Raw genomic sequence first — 18,087 nt, 5'->3', positions numbered from 1 at the left:
GTACCCCTGATCCCTTTAGCCACAAGGGCCATATCTAACTTTCTCTTAAATATAGCCAATGAACTGGCCTCAACTGTTTCCTGTGGCAGAGAATTCCACATATTCACCACCCTCTGCGTGAAGAAGTTCTTCCTCATCTTGGTCCTAAAAGGCTTCCCCTTTATCCTTAAACTGTGACCCCTCATTCCGGACCTCCCCAACATCAGAAACAATCTTCCTGCATCTAGCCTGTCCAATCCCTTCAGAACTTTATATGTTTCAATAAGATCCCCCCTCAATCTTCTAAATTCCAGTGAGTATAAGCCTAGTCGATCCAGTCTTTCTTTGTCAGGGCTGCACAAGAGCTGCTTCACCTCTCATTTTTCTAATCCCATGCTATTCAGACAATAATCTGCCTTCTTGTCTTTGCCACCAAAGTGGATAACCTCACATTTATCTGCATTGCACAGCGATTGAGAATTTCATTAAGTCTGAAGCAGCTGCCTATCAATACAGCTTATTGTACAGGTCTCTTCCATATGACAAAATGGTTTAGTTCTTAGTGAGTGCTTAGTTATATGAAAATTCATAGAGTGGGAGGCACAGCAAGTCTTAACTTTTAAGGGGATTCTAGTTATTATAGTGGGTAAGAAATGTCAGAAGCTAGTCAACATCCTCCCAGTAAAGGGGTGGTAAATCAAAAACAATGTACCCACCTTCTAGAAACTGAAGCCTACAGACTGAAACTTACAAGCCTTTCATCCAATAGCTACTGCGGTCTGATAAAAAAAAGTGCAGATACGGAACAGATTTTTAAAAACATAATTGTTTATTTCTTTAAAAGATTTCCCCATAACCTGATCAAAAAGATTGTTAAATGTAACCAAGAGAGCACACCAACACCTCTATGCTCAGGAGGCTAGGCTTCTCAAAAGGGCCAGGAAATATAGCTGGTCCCTGATTTTTATAAGTGCACCAATGAAAGTATCCGATCTGGATGTATGACAGATTGGGATGGTAACGGCTCTACCCAAGACCACAAGAAAATGTAGAATGTTACTTATGCAGCTCAGCCCCATAATGAAAATCAGCTTTCCCTCCATGGACTCTGTCTAAACTTTTCACTTCTCAATCACCTCAGAAAAGCAGCCACTCCCACCCTGCACAAGACCACTCCCAAAGACCACTCCCACCCTGGACATTCTCTCTTCCAGCTCCTTCCATCAGGCAGAAGATGAAAAAGCTTGAGAACATGCACTGCTTGTATCCCACTGTTAGAAGACTTTTAAATAGACTTCTTGTATGTTAAAGATCAAAATCTACCTCATCATGGCCCTTACCTTACTGTGATCCAGCAGTACACTTTCTCTATTGTTGTGACAGTAGCACTATATTCTTCCGTCTGTTACTGCTTTCATATGCTTATTTAATGGTACAACATAGAGTAGGGCCTTCTGGGGGCCTTGTAACCCCCGACAAACCCAAAACCCAATTAACCTTAAATAAGTCAAGGGACAATTTACAGTGACAGATTAACCTCTGCAGTACATCTTTGGACTGTAGGAGGAAACCAGATGACCCAGAGAAGATCCATGCACTTCGCAAGGAGGGCGTACAGAGACTCCTTAAAGAATGGCATGGGAATTGAACTCTGAACTCTGGAACGCCCCAAGCTGTAATAGCTTCATGCTAACTGCTATGCTACGGTGGACTTGTAAAATAATAGAGGTTTTTCAGTATACCTTATCCTTCACTGCAGCAAATACAACCTCATTAAGTAACCAATTGAATTAAATAAATCCCCTCATTGTAGCAAACTTTTTAAAGAGATTATGCAGTTTAAAATCAAATATTTGATCACCTAAATCAAAAATAAATTTAAGAACCAAGGTTAGAGTTCCACAAACAAATCTTCTTCAGTGTCAGGTACTTAGCCAGCTTACCAAAAGTAATGCAATCACTAAGCATATTTTGAGAAGACGTTTGGAAAAATATGGGTTTGATTTTGTTTTCTGTTCTGATTTCTAATGACAACAGAGCATTCGGCTGGTTATCTATCAGCTGCTATGATGCATAAGGCATCATTACAGCAAGATGTTTGATGTTTTTTATTTTGGTGTCTGTGTCTATGAGGTCATAAGCCAAATAGAAAAGAGAACAAACTCAAAAGGCAAAAAAATCCTTGAAAACTGAAGTGACCCTCCCTTGTAAAGAAAACCGAATCTCGATTAATGAATTTTCCAGGCTAGCAGGCTTGAGGTACCTTGGAGAGCCACCCACACCAAGAGCCATGCATTGCTGACATGCGCCGGAGAGGAAGAGTGGTGGCGGTGGAATGGGAACATGCGCCTAGAGAACGACATATGAGATTGGGACTAATGAACTTATGTCAAACTTATGTCAAAAGGACAGGTTTCCTTTACAAAATGAATATAGTTTGGCACTAATTACAATCAGAACCTCAAGTTATCGAAGGACATTAATTCTAAAAGGCTTATTTGTCTGCAAAACAGATTGATGGCATTTTTGTAACTGTATTAGACCATAAGACAGAAGAGCAGAATTAGTCCATTTGGCCCATCAAGTCTGGTCCGCCATTCAATTAAGACTGATCCTCTTTTTCCACTCCTCAGCCCTACTTTCCGGTCTTCTCCCCTTAACCTTTGATGCCGTGTCAAATCAAGAATCTATCAAACTCTGCTTTAAATACACCCAATGACCTGCCTTGACAGCTGCACATGGCAACAAATTCCACAGATTCACCACCCCCTGGCGAAAGAAATTTCTCCACATCTCTGTTTTAAGTGGATGACCCTCTATCCTGAGGCTGTGCCCTCTTGTCCTAGACTCTCTCACCACAGGAAACATCTACTCTGTCTCAACCTTTCAACATTCAAAAGGTTTCAATGAGATACCCCTCATCCTTCTGAATTTTAGCGAGTACGGACCCAGAGCCATCAAATGAATGATAAAGCTTTCAATCCCGGAATCATCTTTGTGAACCTTCTCTGAACCCTCTCCAATGCCAGCACATATTTTCTTAGATGAGGAGCCTAAAACTGTTCACAATATTCAAGGTGAGGCCTTACCAGTGCCTTTTAAAGCCTCAGCGCATATCCCTGCTCTTGTATTCCAGACCACTGGAAATGAGTTCTAACATTGCATTTGCCTTCCTCACCACTGACTCGACCTGCAAGTTAACCTTTAGGTTGTTTTGCACAAAGACTCCCAAGTCCCTCTGCATCTCAGATTTTTGGATTTACTCCCCATTTAGAAAATAGTCTGCACATTTATTTCTACTACCAACGTGCATGACCATGCATTTTCCAACATTCTATTTCATTTGCCACAGTCTTATCCATTCTCCTAATCTGTCTAAATCCTTCTGCACCCTACCCATTTCCTCAACACTACCTGCCTCTCCACCAATCTTTGTATCATCTGCAAACTTAGCAACAAAGCCATCTATTCCACTGTCTAAATCACTGATATACAGCTTAAAAAGAAGCGGTCCCAACGCCAACCCTGTGGAACACCACTACTTACTGGCAGCCAACCAGAAAAGGATCCTTTTATTTCTACTCACTGCCTCCTAGCAATCAGCCAATGCTCTAACCCCATACCAATAACTTTCCTGTAATACCATGGGCTCTTAACTTTGTAAGCAGCCTCATGTGTGACAAAGGCCTTCTGAAAGTCAAAATATACAACATCCACTGCATCCTCTTAATTAATCTCCTCAAAGAATTCCAACAGCTTCAACAAGCAAGATTTTCCCTTATGGGAACCATGCTGACTTTGTGTTATCTTGTCCTGTCTCTCCAAGTATTCCATAACCTCATCCTTAACAGTTGACTGCAACATCTTCCCCACCACTGAGGTCAGGCTAACTGGTCTATAATTTCCTTTCTGTTGCCTTCCTCCTTTTAAAGAGTGGAGTGACATTTGCAATTTTCCAGTCCTCTGGTACCATGCCAGAATCCAATGATTTTTGAAAGATCATTACTAATGCCTTCCCAATATCTATCACTACCTCTCTCAGAACCCTAGGGTGCAGTTCATCTGGTCCGGTGACTTATGTACCCCTAGGTCTTTCACTTCTCTTCCCTCACACCTGTCAACATCCGGCACACTGCTGTTGTCTTCCACAGTGAAGACTGATGCAAAATACTCACTTAGTTCATCAGCCATCTCCTTTTCCCCCATTTTTATTTCTCTGGCATTTTCTAGCAGTCCTATTTCCACTCTCATCTCTCTTTTATTTTTTACATACTTGATAAAACTTTTACTGTCCACTTTGATGTTGTTTGCTAGCTTGCTTTCATATTTCATCTTTTTCCTCCTAATAATTCTTTTAGTTACTCTCTGTAGGTTCTTAAAAATTCACCAATCCTCTGTCTTTCCACTAATTTTTGCTTTGTTGTATGCCCTCTCTTTTGCTTTTACATTAGCCTTCACTTCCCTTGTCAGCTACAGTTGTACTATTTTGAGTATTTCTTTGTTTTTGGAATGCATCTATCCTGCACCTTCCTCATTTTTCCCAGAAACTCATGCCATTGCTACTCTGCTGTCATCCCTGCCAGCAGCTCCTTCCAATTTACTTTGGCCAGCTCTTCTCTCATACCACTGTGACTTGCTTTACTCCACTGAAATACTGTTATGTCAGACTTTGCTTTCTCCCTATCAAATGCCAAGTTGAAATCAAACACATTGTGATCACTGTCTCCTAAGGGTTCTTTTACCTTAAGCTCCCTAATCACCTCCGATTCATTATATAACACCCTATCCAGTACAGCTGATCCCTTACAAGCTGCTCTACAAAGCCATCTCATAGACATTCAACAAACTCACTCTCTTGAGATCCATTACCAACCTGATTTTCCCAATTGACCTGCATGTTGAATGACTATCATAATATTGTCCTTTTGACATGCCTTTTCTATTTCCTGATGTAATCTGTAGTCCACATCCCAGCTACTGTTGGGAGACCTGTATATAACTGTCATCTGGGTCCTTTTACCCTTGCAGTTTCTTAACTCAACCCACAAGAATTCAACATTTTCCAGTCCTATGTCACATCTTTTTACTGATTTGATGCCATTCTTTACCAGCAGATAAACGTCACCCCCTCTGCCTACCTTCCCATACCTCTGGTACAACCTGTAACCTTGGACATTTAACTCCCAACTACAACCATCCTTCAGCCCTGATTTAGTGATGCTCACAACATCATACCTGACAAACTGTAATAATGCAACAAGATCATCCACCATCTACCTTATTTCTTATACTCCGTGCATTGAGATATAAACACTTTGAATACTGTATTTGCTATCCTTTTTGATTCTGCATCCCTAATGTACCGACACTCACTTTGCTAGCTGCAATTATGTCCTATCATCTGTCTGCCCTTCCTGACAGTCTGATTGCATGCTATCTTTGCTGTTTTACCATCCGTCCTATCCCGAGTCCGTTCACTCCTGTTCCCAACTCCCCCCCCCCACCAAATAAGTTTAAACCCTCCCCGACAGCTCTAATAAACCTGCCTGTGATAATATTGGTTCCCCTTGGGTTCATGTGAAATCCATCACTTTTGAACAGGTCATGCTTCCTCCAGATGAGATTCTGATGATCCAAGACCCTGAAGCTCTGCTCCCTGCACCAGCTTCTCAGCCACGCATTAATTTGCCAAATCATCCCGTTTCTACCCTCACTGTTGCATGGCGCATGCAGCAATCCAGAAATTACTACCCATGAGGTCCTGCTTCTCAGCTTTCTACCTAGCTCTCTAAATTCTCTTTTGAGGACCTCTTTGCTTTATCTTCCTACGTCACTGGTACCTGTACATACCAAGACATCTGGCTGCTCTCCCTCCCACTCCAAAATGCTGCGGACACAATCCAAGATGTCACTGAGCCTGGCACCTGGGAGGCAACATACCATCTGTGTGTCCTGTTTATATCCACAGAATCTCCTGTCTGTTCCCCTGACTACTGAATCCTGAATCCACTACTGCTCCCTTCTTCTTCGTCTTTCCCTTCTGCAACACGGACCTATACTCAGTACCAGTAACCCCACCTGCATGACATCCCCCTGGGAGGTCATCTCCCACAACAGTATCCAAAGCAGTATACTTATTTTTCAGGGGAATGGCCACAGGGGTGCTCTGCACTAACTGCCTATTCACATTTCCATTTTTCCCTGACAGTCACCTATCATTATGTATTGAGATCTTTCAACATTTTTAACGCTCATCATTCTGTTACATTCGATTAAGAAATCTGAATGAACATGTAGATGAAATAAGTAGTTTAAGATAAAAATATTGAATTAAGGAAATAAGTAGACATTTAGAATTGTATAATGTAGCAATGGAAATATGTTAGCAATTGTCTACTTATATTAATGTCTTCTTTATTAAAGTGATTGAGTCATTGCAGGAAGGATAGAGGTTGTTGCTGATATTGGGATTCATTATCCAGCTCTGCTATTAAGAAGGTGGATGAGCTGCCACCTTGAACCACATTAGTCTATTCTGAGGGGTAGAGAGTTTGCAGACATCAATTCAGCAGTATTGGAGAACATGGATGGAAATTGTAACCTACAGAGCTTCTCCAATTTATGAAATTGGTTTAAACAATGATTTACATTGGATTATAAAACATGTAATTTAAACACTGCTGATGCAAGAAACCTGAAATAAAAGCAAGATATGACCAAAACACTCAACAGGTAAGGCAGCATTTGTGGGGCCAGAAACAGAGTTACCATTTCAAGCTGGAGACCATTTGTTAGAACTGCTAAAAATTATTAATTTTTCTTTTGTTGTTATTTTGCTTTCAGATTTCATTGATTATCACAATAATTACATAATTGCTAATTTGCATGATAATATATTACATACCTTTGTACAATATTTTTTCTGTTGTTTACAGGATTGTGAATGAATTTGTGATGAAGTGTTTGACCTTGGATCGATATTAATGAATCTGCGGCACTTGGAAGTTTACATCCACTCTGGGTATTGGAATGACCCTCCAGTGAATTATGTATCTTTATTACTTTACGATGTCGATTTGAGTTTGTGATGGAGTGATTGGGATCTGAAGAACATAAGTAAGAAACTAGCACTGTCAATAAAGTAATAAAAGATTGTATACTGTTATAGAAGATCTTTACTCCTTGAAACTTAAACCAATGAGAGAGTGTTCCTTATGGCTATTTAAAAAAAATCTTTTTTTGCTAATAGGCCACATTGATTTGCAAAATGACTCACTATCTGCCAAAAAATGGAAATTCAGATAAAAGCTAGTTCTGCCGTAACCAATTACAAAAGTTTGTTGACAAGATATAACTGATTTTAGATAGTTAGCATAAACAGGTGAAATTCATCTCTGGTGAGCACTCAAAATGAGTGAAAATAGAACAATAGCCACAGTCAGTAACTTGCTTTTTGTATGATTTGTATTGGATCTGTCAAAAGCATTTTTTCTATTTTTCTTTTTAAAAGCTTTTCCCACATGTCCTAGTTTTAACTAAATACTGCAGTTAGATGGTTGGGTACAGATGTTCCAACACATTCTGCATTGGATCACTTGAATGTTGTTAGACAATGTTGAACATTGATGTTAACTTGAAATTAAATAAGTTATGACTGAAAGCAAACCAGCAGCAGTCCTGGTCCAGGAACAACAAGTCTGCTCCACCATTTCATCATGGCTAATCCAATTTTTCTCTCAGCTCCAAACTCCTGCTTTCTCCCAATATCCCGTCATGTCCTAACCAATCAAGAATCTAGCAACCTCTGCCTTAAATATATGTAAAGACTAGACCTCCACAGCTGCCTGTGGCAAAGAATTCCACAGATTCACCACCCTCTGGCTAAAGAAATTCCTCCTCATCACTATTCCAAGAGTCTCTATTCTGAAGCTCATCTCTATTCTAAAAGGATGCTCTCCTCTGGTCTTAGACTTTCCCACCATCAGAAACATCCTCTCCACATCCACTCTATCAAGGCCTTTCACCATTCGATAGGTTTCAATGAAGTCACTCCCCCCCTTTCTTCTGAATTCTAGTGAATACAAGCCCGGAGACATCAAACGGTCTGCATATAACAAGCCATTCAACCATGAAATCATTTTTGTGAACCTCCTTTGAACCCCTTCCAGTTTTAGCACATCCTTTCTAAGATAAAGTGCCTAAAACTGCTCACAATTTTCCAAGAAAGGCCTCACCAGTGCTTTATAAAGTCTTAACATTACATCCTTGCTTTTATATTCTAGCCCTCTTGAAATGAATGCTATCATTGCATTTGCCTTCCTCACCACAGACTCTACCTGCAAATTAAATTCAGGGAATCCTGCACAAGGACTGCCAAGTCTCTTTGCACCTCAGTTTTTTAGTATTTTCTCTGCATTTAGAAAATAGTCAACCCTTTCATTCCTTCTATCAAAGTGCATGACCATACTCTTCCTGATATTGTATTCCATCTGCCATCTCCTTGCCTATTCTCCTAATCTGTCTGTCCCTTCTGCAGGCTCTCTGCTTCCTCAAGCCTACCTGCCTCTCCACCGATCTTCATATCATCCGCAAGCTTTGCAACAAAGCCATCAATTCCATCATCCAAATCATTGAGATTTAACATAAAAAGAATTAGTCTCAAGACAGACCCCTGTGGAACACCACTAGTCAGTGGCAGCCAACCAGAAAAGGCTCCCTTTATTCCCACTAGTCCCAGTCTTTCCTTCCTGCCAATCAGCTGCAGCTTTATCTATGCTGGAATCTTTTCTGTAATACATAGGCGTGTAGCTTGTTAAATAGCCACATGTGTGGCACCTTGTCAAAGGCCTCCTAGAGATCCAAGTACCAATTCTTTTTTGTCTATCCTGCTTGTTACTTCTTCAAAGAATTCCAAAAGAATTGTCAGGCAAGATTTTCCCTTGAGGAAACAATGCTGACTACTGCCTAATTTTATCATGTGCTTCCATGTACCCTGAGAACTCATCCTTAATAATTGACTCCAACATCTTCCCAACCACCAAGGTCTGACTAACTAGACGAGGCATGGGCAAACTACGGCCTGGGGGCCATAAACTTTTTAATCCGGCCCGCAGAACTTGATGAAATTATATTAATAAACCTTGTTAACGTTTTTTCCCCGCAATTCTGGCATTTTCCCAATGGATGACGCACTCTATATACATTGACCTTTGTTGAGGTGCAGCGTATTACTCCACATTTGCGCTTTACTCTTTGTTCGGCTCGACCTATTTGTGTGAACAGGCATTCAGCGTCATGAACATCAACAAAGCCAGCCACAGATCCAAGTTAACTGACCAACACTTCAGATCCATCCTGAGAATCGCCACAACAAAACTAAATCCAGACTTTGATGCGCTGGCTAAAAAGGGAGACCAACAACACTGTTCCCAATGAAATTAAAAATAAGTTTCTTCGTTGTGTTATGTAAAAAATGCATTTGAAAATATTTTTTTCAATAAGCCTTACATGTTACACGTCATTTCTGTTAAGTGATGGACATGAGTAGTGTGCAGGTGCACGTACGTTCTCAAAATAAAAAATGCGCTCCAGATCAAATAATGCGCTCCGCATACTGGCGCGCTGTCACTGTTCTGTCCTTGTGCTGGTCGTTGTTGAGTTTTGGCACAGGGGACAATTGAATAAGAAGGAGCAGGACAAGTAGACCTGCATCTCCTACCGTTTTTGAAATAAAGACAGTCAGGAGGAGAGTGATGATGATAATATCTTGAAGGATAACAGAATTTTCAGTGCTTTAAAATAATAACTGTTACTATAAAAAAAAGCTGTATTTTATTCATTTAATTTTCAGTGTTTTAAAAGTCATTTCAATAAATAGCTAAATACCATGGGACTTCAAAGACAGATATTTTGTTGTAATGCATTTGTTCATTTTCAATTGAAATTAAAACACATGTTTTCTACATATCCGATGATATTTTATTTTCTCTTATGAGGTGTATTACCAAAACACTCCGTCCATCTGCTCCTGGTCCGGCCCCCCTGTCAAATTTTAGAACCCTTTGTGGCCCACAAGTCAAAAAGTTTGCCCACCCCTGAACTAGACTATTGTTTCCTTTTTTCTGCCTCTCTCCCTTTTTGAAGATTGGAGTGACATTTGCAATTTTCTAGTCTTCCAGAACCATTTCAAAATCTAGTGATTCTTGAACAACTGTGTTGGGATGTTTTGGACTTTTTTTCATTCGGATTGAAAAAACAATCCCACTATACTAGAAAGCACAATACAGTTCTCTTATATATTATTAGGTCAAAATAAAAACACTAAGCTTCTTTCATTAAAATTAAGTTTGGTAGATGAAAAGAAGACCGACCCTGCACAATTATTAATTGCAAATTTGTCTTGTGATTGGCTGAAACAGGGTATGCTTTAGGCCAATAAACAAAACATTGGAGGAATTCAATGGGACAAGCAGCATGACAAGTACATTGATTTCCTCTCTGGCAATACATTTATTCTTAAAAGAATTCATGCAAGTGTAAAAAATGTTATTATATAAATTAATATTTGATCTGTGATTAATAATTTTGCAGCAGTGTAGGTAAATCAGTGAGCATCAATAAAAAGAGAGAATACCGTATCCCAACAGTTGGTTACAAAGTGGTTTTTATTGGAAATAGGATGTTTGTAAAGTTAGAGCAACACACACAATTTGCTGGAGGAATTCAGCAGGCCAGGCAGCATCTACGGAAAAAAACTGCAACTGACGTTTTGGGCCGAAACCCTTTGGCAGGACTGGGGAGAAATAGCTGAAGAGTATATTTGAAAGGTGGGGGGAGGGGAGAGAGACATGGCAGGTGATAGGTGAAACTTGGAGGAGGAGAAGGGATGAAGCAAAGAGCCAGGAAGTTGATTGGTGAAAGAGACAGAAGGCCATGGAAGAAAGAGGGAGGGGGTTGGCGGAGGAGCACCAGAGGGAGGTGATGGGCAGGCAAGAAGGCTACATGAAAGAGGGACAAGGGGATGGGAAATAGTGAAGGGGGGGGGGTGGAGGCATTACTGGAAGTTTGAGAAATCAATGTTTATGTCATCAGGTTGGAGACTACCCAAACAGAATATAAGGTGTTGATCCTCCAACCTAAGTGTGGCCTCATCATGATAGTGGAGGTGGACATGGCTAGACATATCGGAATGGGAATGGGAAGTGGAATTTAAATGGGTGGCCACTGGGAGATCCCACTTGTTCTGGCGGATGGAGAGCGCAGGTGCTCGACGAAGTGGTCTCTTAATGTAAATCGTATCTCACTGATATACAGGTCACACCAGGAGTACTGAACACAGTATATGACCCTAAAAGACTCACAGGTGAAGTGACACCTCACCTGGAAGGACTGTTTGGGCCCTGAATGGTAGATCTGCAGATCAATCATCCGTGGCATCTGCAGATTTTCTCTTGTTTGTTCTTTTAAAGTTACTTGACAATAACTCCATTGAGAGTAAATTGGTGTTTTAAATTTACTGTTAGATATTTTAACATTATGTAGATTATATAACAGTTCTTGCTGGTTTCTTCTGATAATTAATCATTGTGTGTTATATTTTACAAACTGTGCATACCTTTTCTCAAAAATCTTTCCGGTAAATTCAATGGTGTTGGCTTCAGAATTTAAAGGAATTGAATAGTTTGCTGAAGAGAAGAATCAATGTTGATGTTTGATAAAATGGATCATCCTATGTAATTTCTTTTACACGTGTTCTGACATGCAAAGCCCTTGGATTCACCTTGCACAGAAAAGGTTTCACTTTGGATAATAGCTACTTAAATTTAAGGCATTCAAAATAATAATATAATTCCAAGACTTACCTGCTTTGTGATTTAGTGTCTCAGGAAGAGATTTAGTGGCCTGCTCTCGAAGAAAGGAAAGTATAATTTGTGTGCCTAAATTCACTACATCTGAAGGTGGAAAGTGAAGTGGACAGTTCCTCAGATTAAGCGCTTTAAGAGTTGATACATTTCCTGAAAAAATGAAGCATAATAATTTGTTATGGCAGGAGGCAGTACAGTGAAAAGATAATTTAATATCTCAAATTCTATACTTGCAGAAGTAATACTTATACAGTCACTAAAATAAACCAGCATTGAAACAATATGCATTTCCACTAGATTATTAAATAATAGGTTTAATTTAAAATATTATGTCATAATACTTACCTAGTTCCACGGGTAACTCTCTAAGTGGATTTGTCTCCAACAATAGTGTTCTAAGACATCTGCAAAATAACCCTTTAATTACATTAGATATTAAATTTATTCTACTGCTTAAATGCTGAGTACCAAGCACATTTCTGTTTTACTACAAATATGTATTTCTTGTGTTCTTCTCATTCCAAGCACAAGAGTAACATCAAATACAGATCTCTTCTTAAGCAAATATGTTTTTTTTCTAATTATCCATTATCATCCATCAGCTTTTTTCTTTGGTAATTTGTAAGGGGTTGACTTTTTTTAATATAAAAAATTTCTTTTATGATGTATGACCTATCTTTAAATTTTTGATTACAGAGTGGTATACCTTTATGTGATATGCTATAACATTTTGATCAATTTTACTACAATATATGAACGTACACACTTTATGTTGAGATGTATCTATGTGTTACACTCTGTAAATCTTGTTTTTTCTTCTAAATAAAAATACTGAAAAAAAGAATACAGTTAATTGCAAAAAATAATAGCATTCATAAATACTTCCAGTTTATATTATCACTATTTCAAACAGGCTGAGTGATCAGTTTTAAAATCCCCTAAATATTGAGGTTAAACAACATAATTCATGGTGGTGACAACTCTTATAATATTGCTCTTGTTCCCTATATAAAATGATGAAGCATCAGCTTATTGTGTATGTTCTAGTCTTAGGGAGAGGTTTGCAATAATTCTCTGATTCATGACCAAGATAATAACTACTAGAGTCAAAACAATACATTAAAACATTTATTTTGAAACAACCAGGCAATTCTGGAAACAGGACTTCTAGAAACAAATGCCTAATTTTGCCTAAAGCGATGTTATGTAATTCTGCTAGAATGGAATTGAGCTGAACATTAACTCAATTTCACCCTTTCTTCATGCTACCTGGCCTGTTGTGTATTTTCTGTTTTACTATAATGGCATATTTCTTTTGTTATTTACATCAAGAATGCAAGATCGATCTTTTCATTTCAGTAATTTAAAAACTATAATTATAATTTGAATGTTTAGCAAAATGTTGGAAGTAGTTCAACAGTAACTTTCAAATGGGAATTATGTATGCAAATAACAGAACAATCTGTAGAACAGAGGACACAGATGGATCAATAGATAGATAGATACTTTATTGATCCCAAAGGATCAATAAATTAGTGTCACAATAGTATTACATGTGCACAGATATACAAATATACAAACATTAGAAGAGAAGTAAGAAATATTAAAAAATAAGTTCCCTCAAACAGTCCAACAGGAGGTGTGTCATCACTTCCCCAGCTATACGTTGACTTATTGTAAAGGGTAAGAATGGCTTCATATAGCACTCTCTGGAGCAGTGTAATTGTCTAAGTCTATTACTGAAAATGCTCCTCTGTTCAGCCAAGATGGCAAGCAGAGAGTGAGAAACATTGTCCAGAATTGCCAAGGTTTTCCATAGAGTTCTTTGCTCTACCACAGCCTCCAGTGTGTCCAGTTTGACTTCGATAGCAGAGCCAGCATTTCTAATCAGTTTATTGAGCCTGTTGGCATCTCCGGTGTTGATGCCATTGCCCCAGTGCACCACCACATAGAAGGTTGTATTGGCGACAACAGACTGGTAGAACATGTGAAGGAGAGGCCTGCATACTCCAAAGGATCTCAATCTCCTCAGGAAGTAGAGGTGACTCAGGACGTTCTTGAAAACAACATTTGTGTTGGTGCTCCACTCAAGTCTGTCATCCAGGTGCACCCCCAGATACTCAGAGGTCCTCACCGTCAATTGTAACAGGGAGCAGTTCAGGCTTAGTCTTCCTGAAGTCCATCACCATCTCCTTTGTCTTACTGATGTTGAGCTGCAGATGTTTCAGCTTGCACCATTTGACAAAGTCCTCCACCAGGACCCTGTATTCATCCTCCCATCCTCCTTTACATACCCAACTATTGCTGATTCATCAGAAATTCTACAGATGACTTGACTTAGAGTTATACCTAAAGTCCGAAGAATACAAGGTAAACAGGAAAGGAGCCAATACATTCCCCTGTGGGGTCGCAGTGCCGCTTACAGCTAAGTCTGACACACAGCTCTGAAGCCGCACAAACTGTTGTCTGCTGGGGACTGAATCTAAATGGTGAATTATTCCAAGACATAGCACAACCATGATAGGCTTAGTGGCCGCCTCCTCAGCTGTATGGTTTTTATGATCTGTTGAGAACAGTGAAGTGTTCTTCATGATGAGAAAATTTTGTGGTTTAATTTAAAAGTCAGCAATGTGAAAACATACCCACTGCCATATGTGGAAAACATGCAATACAAAAACAATTCCATCATTTACTCCTAGATTTTTGAGGAAATCTCACTTACACACTTTTAATCTCTCCCATGCTAGCAAAATATTGATGTGTCACCTGTGGTGGATTATATAAACTCCACTCTCGGAGCAATAAAGTGGCCTGTTTGTTCAGAACCAGATGGTTTCAACAAATTTTTGGCTTTGCTAGATGCAAGCAATGCCATCAGTGCCATTCTGATGAACCCTTTCCAACTATTCAAGTAACTTCTTTCCCAGCATCTGGGATGGGGTTAGCGGCTAGTACATGACACAGCTGGGTGCTCTTTGCTTACATTTATGTCAGCAAGGTGGGCTCCCAGATATTCTTAAACCAATGATGCTTCAAGATATCAGTGGTGTCTTGAAAAATGATTCGAAAATATTATTGTTAAGATCCCCACTTGGAATAATTTTTGTTGCTCCCTCAGTCTGAAAGATATGAGCTTACAGATATATTTTCCAAAGTCCACGGACTTGCGGAAAAAAAACTATTATTCATTCAAGATATCAGATTGTTTAATGTTATTTTCAGTACACGAGTGTAAAGGAGAATAAAATAATTGTTACTCTGAGTTGGATGCAGCACAAAAAGAAACACAATAAGATAAAGAACTCAATAATAAAAAACAATAAATATAAACAAAGATAGCTTATACACATATATTGATTGAATGTCCATAAAGTGATTTCAGGCACTGGAGTGTCTGTATATATTGTGACTATCATGAATATTGATGATGAATGATAATAAATGTTCTACTAAGGGGAATGTTGCCATTTCAGAAGTGGTTCAATGAAATAGCAATCAACTCGGAGTCAATGATAGAATCAGCAGTAATGCCCTCCTGTAACCGATCCAGTGGGTTCTGATTCCATACCTGTGATTTCCAATTCTAGTGGGTATTTTCTGGAGTCTGTTCTTCCTTAAGTCCAACCACACGAGATGTGGCAGGTGATCAAACAGTTCCTCTGGTAATTCTTGAAGTAAGTTGCCCTCCAGATATAGATGCTTTAGAAGAGGAGAAGATATTTATAATAGGAGTTGATAAAAGAAGGTATTGAGCTTTGCATAAACTTTCAGAAGATTTGCAAGAATGTTGCCAGAATTCGAAAGATTGAATTATACAAAGGGGCTGGGCACGCTAGGGCTTTATTCCTTGCTATGTAAGAATTTGAAAAGGTGACTTTATAAAATCCTGCCTGGCACAGATGGGGTGAATGCTCACAGTCTTGTTCTCTAGAAAAGAGGACCACAAACTCAGGAGCATAGGTCAAGATAAGACGGGAAGAATGCAAAAGGGACCTGAAGGACAAATTCTTCATAAAGAAAGTGGTGTAGTGTATATAAGGAATGAACTGCCAGAAAAAAGTAGTTCAGCCAGGTACGATAGCAATATTTAAGAAACATTTGGATAAGTTTATGAATGGGAAAAGTTTAGAGCAGAGGTTCGCAAACTTTTTATGCTTTGGATGCCTACCATTAACTGAGGGGTCCATGGACCCCAGGTTGGGAACCCCTGGTTTAGAGGGGTACAAGCCAAACACAGACAAATGGGACTAGCTTACTTGGGTATCTCTGTCTGCTTGGATGAATTGGGCAAGAAGACCTGTTTCCAGGCTGTTTTATTCTGTGACTATGACTCAAATCCCCATGTACACACATTTGCCCAAAGTAGTTCATTATTTTCTTTTTAATTTATTTAGAGATACAGCATGGAATAGGCACTTCCGGTCCTTTGACCCAGGCTGCCCAGCAGTCTCCCAATTTAATCCTAGCCTAATCAAGGGGCAATCTACAATGACAGATCAAACCTACCACTTTGGACTATGGAGGGAAATCAGAGCACAAGGAGGAAACCCACGTGGTCATGGGGAAAATGTAGAAATGGTGATAGGAATTTAACCCAGGTGCCCTGTACTATAAAGCGCTGTGCTAACCACTATGCTATTGTGCCTCCATTCTAACCATACTCTACCGGAGCCCATCAAGAGCATTTTGGCCAGCTGCATCACCATCAGGTATGGGAGTTGAAAGCCATCTGGTCTCAAGACCCTGCAATGGATGGTGAGAAGTGTTGAAAGAATCAACAGAGTCTCTCTTTTCACCTCCACCTCCATCCAGTATATATACCAGAAGCTCTGTGTTCGCAGAGCCTCTCAGCATTGACAAGAAGACCTCCCACCTGAGCCACAATTAACTTAACCTCCTACCATCGAGTAGAATAAGAACAAGGGGCTGCTAGGTTGGGTAACAGCTTCTTCCCTCACAAGGGGCTGTGAGACTTCTGAACACTTTCCAGTACACATTATTTATGTCAGCAGCAGTAGCATTATACTGTTTATCTATATGCCATGTATGCACTTTCTGAATATTTGTTCCATTATCTGTTAATATTATTTTATGTGCTGTATGTGAAATATGTACTGTGTTTTGCACCTTGGTCCCAGAGAAACATTGTTAAGGTTTAGCTGTATACGGTCGAATGACAATAAACTTTAAATTGAACTTGAAGTGGCATCAAACTGAACAAGAAATTTTATTACTAGCAAGAGAAACTTTGCAGATTCTGTTAATTTCCTGCAACACACACAATAGTGGAGGAACTCAGCAGGCCAGACAGCATCTATGGAAAAGAGTACAGTCGATATTTCAGGCTGAGACAGTTCATCAGGGCTCATGAAGGTCCTGATGAAGGGTCTCGGCTTGAAATGTTGACAGTTTACTCTTTACTGTCTATGCTGCCTGGCCTGCTGAGTTCCTCCAGCATTTTGTGTGTGTTGAAAGAAATTTGATGTCTGAAAACTAATTTTCTTAATATTCTTAATCTAAATTAAGCCTTGTACTTCTAAATGACCACCAATTGCACCTCAAATTATGGATTTGAATAGTTTGTCCACAAATAATATTCTAACTACTACATCTAACTACATTATGCCCCAATTTTAGCTTCTTAATTATAGAATTGATTTTGTAAATTTTTGACTCTGGCAAAATCCAAGCTACATTTCTAAGATTGAAAGGGGATCAGAATATGCAGTGTACATAATGGGCAGATCAGTTGAGTTGAGTTCATCCAGAATCATTCTTAAACTCTGTCAGTTTAACTTATTGTGTTATTCATTTGTCTGCACTTCTGTGGCCTGCTTTACTGAGCCAGATATTAGCAAACTCAATTTGGACACATCTGTGAACATGTGCATTCCTTTCTATTACAGATTTTTAATGAAAGGAGTCGTCTCTTTGATATTAGTCACTGAAAAGCAGAACATTTAGAAGGAAGTTGTGGCCATGGGCAATGTCCCAAAAGGTGGAAGATCTGAGGCCACTGAATTCTCTAAGAGAATTTGGACACAATCTGAAAAACAGGAAGACACAAGATTAGGCTGTAACTCTAGTCTTAGATTTTTCTAGAAATATAAATACTTCAGGCAAAAACAAATGATCCGGCCAGTAAAGTTCCTGAGTTCCTCCAGCATTTTATATGTGTTGCTCTGGACTTCCAGCATCTGCAGAATCTCTTGTGGTTATCTTGCCAGTACAAAGACAAATGTGC

At 39.3% G+C, this 18,087-nt stretch overlaps 1 protein-coding gene across 2 annotated transcripts in view; it reads right to left on the bottom strand.

Moving 5' to 3' along the window:
• The window catches only part of LOC132391715 (leucine-rich repeat-containing protein 27-like), a 56,826-nt gene that overhangs the window by 36,277 nt on the left and 2,462 nt on the right, over positions 1 to 18,087 (bottom strand). For both annotated transcript variants that reach the window (XM_059965271.1, XM_059965272.1), the window contains exons 2-5: positions 15,412 to 15,542; positions 12,189 to 12,247; positions 11,841 to 11,993; positions 6,884 to 7,082 (exon numbers count right to left, since the gene is read on the bottom strand). In XM_059965271.1, the coding sequence (XP_059821254.1) occupies positions 6,884 to 7,082; positions 11,841 to 11,993; positions 12,189 to 12,247; positions 15,412 to 15,542 (542 nt within the window). The remainder of the gene's footprint in view (positions 1 to 6,883; positions 7,083 to 11,840; positions 11,994 to 12,188; positions 12,248 to 15,411; positions 15,543 to 18,087) is intronic.

This window comes from Hypanus sabinus, chromosome 3, assembly GCF_030144855.1.
Source record: "Hypanus sabinus isolate sHypSab1 chromosome 3, sHypSab1.hap1, whole genome shotgun sequence".
In the NCBI taxonomy this organism is placed as follows: Eukaryota; Metazoa; Chordata; class Chondrichthyes; order Myliobatiformes; family Dasyatidae; genus Hypanus; species Hypanus sabinus.
This window is presented reverse-complemented; position numbering and strand designations above follow the sequence as displayed.